Source organism: Poecilia formosa, unplaced genomic scaffold (assembly GCF_000485575.1).
Source record: "Poecilia formosa unplaced genomic scaffold, Poecilia_formosa-5.1.2 Scaffold305, whole genome shotgun sequence".
NCBI lineage: Eukaryota > Metazoa > Chordata > Actinopteri > Cyprinodontiformes > Poeciliidae > Poecilia > Poecilia formosa.
In genome coordinates this window covers 466,551-473,182 of record NW_006800244.1, presented here as the reverse complement: position 1 = coordinate 473,182, position 6,632 = coordinate 466,551, and the positions used below count along the sequence as shown (strand labels likewise).

The following is a 6,632-nucleotide window of genomic DNA, read 5'->3' as shown; positions in this document are numbered from 1 at the left end:
TGATCATTAATACTTAAAAAATCAATCCAGACAGTTTGTTTAGTCTTGTTCACAGCTGAAATTCGAGCAACAGAGTAGAATGACTGCAAAGACTTTTAGCAGTTTTCAGACCTCAGAGTTTGGATAACCTTGTGGTGTCCCTTTTGTTCTGCAATGTTAAATTATGAAACAAAAGTCTCATTAACAGAAAAGCAGCAGACTTCACAGGTACTATGCATCTAGATTCGTCCACCTCAAACTGCCCAGTCGCAGACTCCTCGTCAGAGACCATCTCATTCTTTTTATTTTGCTTGAGAATCACTAAATCCCCTTCAACGCGCCATAAATCGATCTCCCCGCTTCTTCTATCTTCCAGTCTGGCACGCTCCTCCTCTCCTTCATTAAGAAGCGACCTGTCCTTGTCTCCTTTCATTTAACACGCACAGCAATCCAATCGCCATCCAATTGTCTGCATTTGTGAAATATTTTGCTGGCATTAGATGAGAGAAAAAGCTGATTTCGTGGTTATTGTTTGCCGCTATGTGTTCGTATAAGGCCTGGAGCTTTGACATGAAGCTGGATAGAGGGACGTCCAACTCCTTGTGAAAATAAAGTCAAACGCTTCCTTTTTTAAAAAAAATAAAATAAAATAAAAATGGGGTTGTGCATAGAAATTTTTGTAGCAGGTAGTTTATTTTCAGCCTGGAGCTGTTAAAATAATTCCAGCTTAGAAAATCATTGAGTATTTTTTTTGCTTTTTAATATAAACTGTTGTTTATTTTTATTTAATTTGAATAATTATTTTATCTGCTCATTGTTCTTATAAGTTTATACATCAGTTTAGTGTTTTTATGCTGTGCATAACTTAAATCAAATGCTTTGTTTTAAATACACTACAAAAAAAAAGTATGAATTTCACTTCACTTTTTAGCCAACTCACCTCCTCTCTACCCGTTTAGCATTATGGAAAATACAAGTGACTCAAATGTAGATTTATTGTAATTCTTAGCAGTACATTTTGTTCATATCGGTTGATTTTCTTTTTTTTTTTTTCCCCTAATTGTTTTTCACCAAAACCAAGTGCTGTGTAACACTTTGTTCTGGTCAAGACATGTTTAGCCTGTCTGAGCAAGTATATGATCTAAATCTGATGGGCTTGAAAAGCTGTAATTTTTTGATGCTGAAGGTGTTTTAGCCATCAGACATTTTTCCTAAGTGGGTTATTTTAAGTTTGGCTGTTAGTTTGACTTCCCCTTAGAAATATGTATCATTCTCCAAATCAATATTTCTCTGACTTATGTCTGCTGCAGGTAAAGTACTCATGATTTGCAGCCACATCATCTAACAGCAGTTTTAAAAAATCCAATGAATTATTCATTATTGTTGTTTCCCCTGACATGAACCAACATATTTTACTGAATGCAAATAAACAAAATGTTTGAATGATGATTTAAATGATTTAAAGTTAAAATGGTAACCTGGAAGTCACATTTCACCAGACAAGAGAAAGAAAAATCAAATTTCTGATGTTCGAGCTGGGTTTTTGCATTCAACATATTACCAGTTTTTAAGTAATAGGATGTTCTTTCCTATGCCAGCATCGGATGCTTAAACACAAATTGACATCTTGCTAATATAATCAGTCAATAATGATATCATGTATTAGTATTCTGTTTAGTCCATTGTTAAAAACTACAGCCCTGAAAACATTTAGTTCAATTAATTATGGACAAGCCGCTTTTGTTATTCCACCTTTACTTGCTCTCTTTTTTTCTAGCTTACTGTGAAGATAAATAGCTCCCTTAGTTTAGCTGCAAATTAATACAGTGGACCGATTGCAGCGTGAAGTCATGAGAATCTCTTTTGTCTCCTTCTGGTCGAGAAGAGAGCCCCATGGTTATGATGAACTGAAGCATGAGACTCAGAAAATGTGAGCAGCAAACATAAACTGCAAAAATTTAGACAAGGTCTTTTAGAGTTCTTCAAAGATCCTGCTTCCCTGCAAGCCCAGTTGTCTGCTTCTCCCTCCAGCAGCCTTGCTATTCTTTCGGTGCTCACATTTAATTTGTCTTGCACAAATATTATCTGTAACTTATTCTGCTTCTTGCACCGTCTGCCACATTCAAGGAGCCTTTTATTGCATAATTAGCTGGAAACTTACATGAGACCAATTCAAATTGGAATGATCATTGCAAATTAGGTTTACTGGCAAAATACACAAACTAGCAGCTGTTTGGACTGAGCACATTAAATACAAACAACTTAAATACCCTAATGCTATTAACATCACAAGTGGTTTCTCCACCTTAAGCACAAATGCCATTTTTAATTACTACTGCAGTCTCAAGATTATTTAACCCCCACATGACAAGTGTTTCGGCACCTAGTAGTGCACCTTTTGCTGTTATGACCTGCTGCAAATGTGATTCACAGTCAGGCACCAGATGCTGGCAGCATTTCTGAGCAATCTGAGCCACCTCCTGTTGGGCAAAGGCATCCAGTTCATAAATATTCTTGGGTTTGTGTGCTACAACTGCCTTTTCAAAGTCCCACTAGAGATTTATCAGTGATGGTCTTCTTGGTGGGGTTCTGAAACTAGTTTTGGGGAAATTTAATGTATGGTTGGGATCAGTGTCCTGTTTGTAGCTTCACAGATACAAAAGCTTCGGCTTCCTGACATTCACTGACAGCAGTGATATGTTCGCAGGATTTCTTGACACTAAACTGAATTGATTTTGCTCTCCACAAGCTACAGATTTTCAGTGCCAAAGTTTGTAAAGCAGCCCGTTATTTTGCAGAAGTATTTCAACAAATTCCTAATTTTTTCCTCCCACTCATTCATAGATATTTTTATTTAGGTCTTGATTCATTGCTCAACTAACTGGAATCCCCAAAACTCGTTGACTTATTTATGTAATTGTGAACAAATTGGAGTTAACTTTTCTTGTGAGTTTTGGTCAGTGTACGTCTACAACTTCAGGCATGTAGCCTTTCAATGATGCATCAACTTAAACCTTGGGGAAATTGAAACCTCAATGGCCACTGCCACCAAATCTTGATGGTTTGTGGATAACTGTGGATGTTGATGATGCTTCATTATGATGTAAAAAAAAACAACAACTATGTTTTAAAAGTAAGGTTATTGGTGATAGACCTAGCAAAGTAAGAGAGGTAAAGACAGAAAAGAAGAGTTGAGAGGAAGAAGGATAGAGACAAGGCTTCTCAGAGCATGTGAGTATTTATAGATCAGAAATAGACAGAACCTCTGCCTGGCAGCAGCAGTGTGCTGCTTGTTGCTATTGCTGATGTCTCTGTAAACATACAGCATATCTCTCGACTCAATGAGAAACATACGAGTAAAGGGGATTTAGATATTGAGGTAAAGAGGTAGGGAAAACCAATATAATGAGCAAGACAGATCTGCATGGCCGAAACCAAATGTATATCTGTATATCAAAGAGAAAATGAGATTCAAAACATCGCCATTCATAATTAGGCCATTGAGATGTTCCAAGATCTAAAGTCGGATCAGCTCTATCTGCGTTCACAGCTCGCCTACTCTCTCTCTCTCTCTCTCTCTCTCTCTCTCTCTGCTTCCGTCTCTTGCCCATACGCGTGTGCGCGTGCCGATCCATGTGAGAGTGCAGACCAAAAAGCGCGCGCTTGCTTCACTCAGCTCGTGGAAGCAGAGAGCGCACGGAGCAACAGCCACAAGGAATAATAATAAAACACACAGCTTCCTGCTTTCCGCGTATGGCACTTCAAATATGACTTATTAACGGTAGTGTACTTGCAGCCGTCTTCTGACAAAAACGAGAAATTTCAAAAGTCTTTTTTTTTTTTTTCCTCCCAATAAGAAACACTAATCTGTCAACTGCTTACCACAGTTCCACATACCGGTGCAGACTGGGAATATGAAGCAGAAGAACCGTGACCAAAGCTTGTCGGAGTCCAGAGAGCTGGATGGATCCTATGACCAGCTGACGGGTGAGTGAACTTTGAAATTTTACCGTGTGGGAAAAGATTCAATGTAACCCGACAGCCTTAGTTGTTTTAACAAGAACTTTAGTCATATGTCAATTAAATGAAAAAAAGGAAAAATATATCGTGGACAATTAAAATGATGATTTTTAATATTAAGCTAATTACTACTTTTTATTAGAGTATGTGCGGCTTCCACATTGTCTTAGTCCCAAAATGTTTTTATTGTTTTACCTTTTTAGATATTTTCGAAACGAACAACAACAACAAAAAAAACAACAACCGACATCTATTTATAAGTTACTATATTGAATCTTTTTTCTCAGTGTTGCATGAGATGTGCGTATTGTTAAGTGATGCATTTCTTTTCTTTTGAGTATTTTGTGATAAAAGTGCGGATCTTGTTGGCTTGGCTCAGTTATGGGAGACCACCTTTTATTTTTGTCGGTGTGTAAAGCGCTGTGTTGAAAACACTTGTCCAACCCTGAAAAATTACGGAATTCCGACCACATCCCTCTACGTTTTTTAGGGAATTCACTTCAAAGAGAAATCTCAAATCCCAGTGAATTTTCCCCACCCTTTCTCACTGCAATGATTAAAGACAAAGATGTTTCGTGAATGAACGCTCTAGCTGCAAACATCTGGTCGATTTTGTTAATTTCAGTGGTTAACTTTGTGCGTGTGTGCTGTCTTTCTGTGGTTGAAAACCTCTTCCCAACATGTCAGATTCCTGATGTGAAACTATGTTTGTGGCGTGTGTACACCTGTGGTATAGTAGATGAGACTTAAAATAATTTAAAAGTCATGACCAGGTAATGGGCAACTTCATATTTTGCCTGCAAGGAAGCCTGTTGACTGTGTGACCTGAGCTCTCCATTCAGGAGTTGTGGAGGCAAGCAGTTTTGTCAGTGCATTATTGTGCACAAACTCTGCTAAAAGGGGTTTTCTGATCAGAGATCTACAAAGGCAAGAATTTTCTATTATTTCTGCCTTATTTTGCCACAGTGAAATGGTTATAGCATACAAAATACAAGATTTTAGGAGCATGCGTACAGGTTTGAATTTAAAATGTCTTTTCACTCTAACCGGCAGACGATCAAAATTGCAGGTGGAATTAATAACATTGATTAAATCTTCCTTAAGCTCTCCTTTTAGTGACTAGGATAAAAGAAGCATCAACTTAAGCAAGTATTTACTCAAAAGTGATACTTTGGAAACAAGAAAGACGGGCGAGTGTAGATTCAAGAGTTTGACAAGAGAGAAATTGTGATCACTGGGCAGCTGGATCAGACCATCTCCAAAACAGGACCCCTTTTTGGTGTTTATATCAATCAAATATTGACCAAGAGAGTAATCTCCCTCTATATACGCACCCCAAGGTTGCTTTAAAATTCATCCATGGATGGTGGCATCAATCTTAACTTCCACAAACATTGTGCTGTTGTGACGTCAACATTCTTCTTCTGTGCATACTGGTCACTTTGGAGTCATAATCGCTCGCACAGCACTCCGATTGCGATCGCATTTAATTGGCAGTATGAACGATCATGCAAGGAAGTCAGATTTCAGTAAAATATCTTAATTGACCTGCTGTGTGAGCACAGCCCAAGACAGACTGACTGACTGACATGAAGACAGAGAGACAGAAATTTTAGATGTCATGCAACTTCACGTTGTCCTTGAAATAATATGCAGATCCTGTTTCATACACACTAGGTTATTCCACCTTGCTTTAACAGCCGGTCTCCCGTGTGCGAGTGTCCACATGAAGTCATAATGCTTTTTTAAAAGTTGAATAATGAGTGCGAAAGAGCAGCACTAAGTCGCTCGTGGTGCTGGAGCAATTTACTACTTGCAGAGTTAATGACTTTTTCAAAGATGTGAATAGCTTGGTCAATTCATCTTTGTAAGACACTGTCAACTCTCCAGCATGCTTATCCCTGGTGGTTTGTGTGGTTATTAAGGCTTGCTCTCAACAAAAGTCGATATAGAGAAGATGAGTTGTAGATGAAGATGTGGAAAAACATGTCTTGTTTTTTTTTGTGCGTATGCCATTCTTAGGTTATAGGTACAGGTAGCGGCAAAGTCCCTCAATATTCACTGAATCTGCAATTCTGATATAACGACATGATAATTTGAGTTAATATTCTTCATTTAGCCCGGTGTTTCTCAACCCTGGTCCTCACTGCCCCCCGCCTCTGCATGTTTTAGATATGCCTCTATTCCAGAACAGCTGATTCAAATGATTGCATGACCATCAAGTACTGCAGAAGCCTGTTAATCACCCATAGATACAATTCAGGTGTGTGGCAGAAGGGAAATCCCTAAAACGCAGTACAGGGGGGCGGTGAGGACCAGGGTTGAGAAACACTGATTTAACATAATATTGAGAGTGACTACAGCCATTAAACTAAATCAAATGTTCAAAAAAACCAGGAGCTCCAATGTTTCAGAACAAGCTTGAATGAGTTACACACATGATGTGATTTGTGCTAATTTATACATTTTATTTTTTTTGTACATGAAAACAGAGTTTGTGGTCAGAGTTCAATAAGATACTTTTCCTTCTATCTTCAAACATTTTGAATATGCTCTCTGCAGATCTCAGAAATACTGACACCATTAATTTAATAAATGCCTAAAAAGGGGGAAATATTTGAGTGCTACACATG

The 6,632-nt window shown here is 38.1% G+C and overlaps 1 protein-coding gene across 2 annotated transcripts in view; it reads left to right on the top strand.

The window, feature by feature from the left end:
• The first annotated feature begins 3,629 nt into the window (after nt 1-3,629).
• Nucleotides 3,630-6,632, top strand: part of LOC103152228 (Kv channel-interacting protein 2) — a 98,483-nt gene continuing 95,480 nt past the window's right edge. The window contains exons 1-2 of one of the 2 annotated variants that reach the window (XM_007572613.2): nt 3,630-3,760; nt 3,867-3,966. In XM_007572613.2, the coding sequence (XP_007572675.1) occupies nt 3,894-3,966 (73 nt within the window). In that variant the 5' untranslated portion in view covers nt 3,630-3,760; nt 3,867-3,893. The remainder of the gene's footprint in view (nt 3,761-3,866; nt 3,967-6,632) is intronic. The other variant, XM_016660964.1, reaches the window with a different exon arrangement.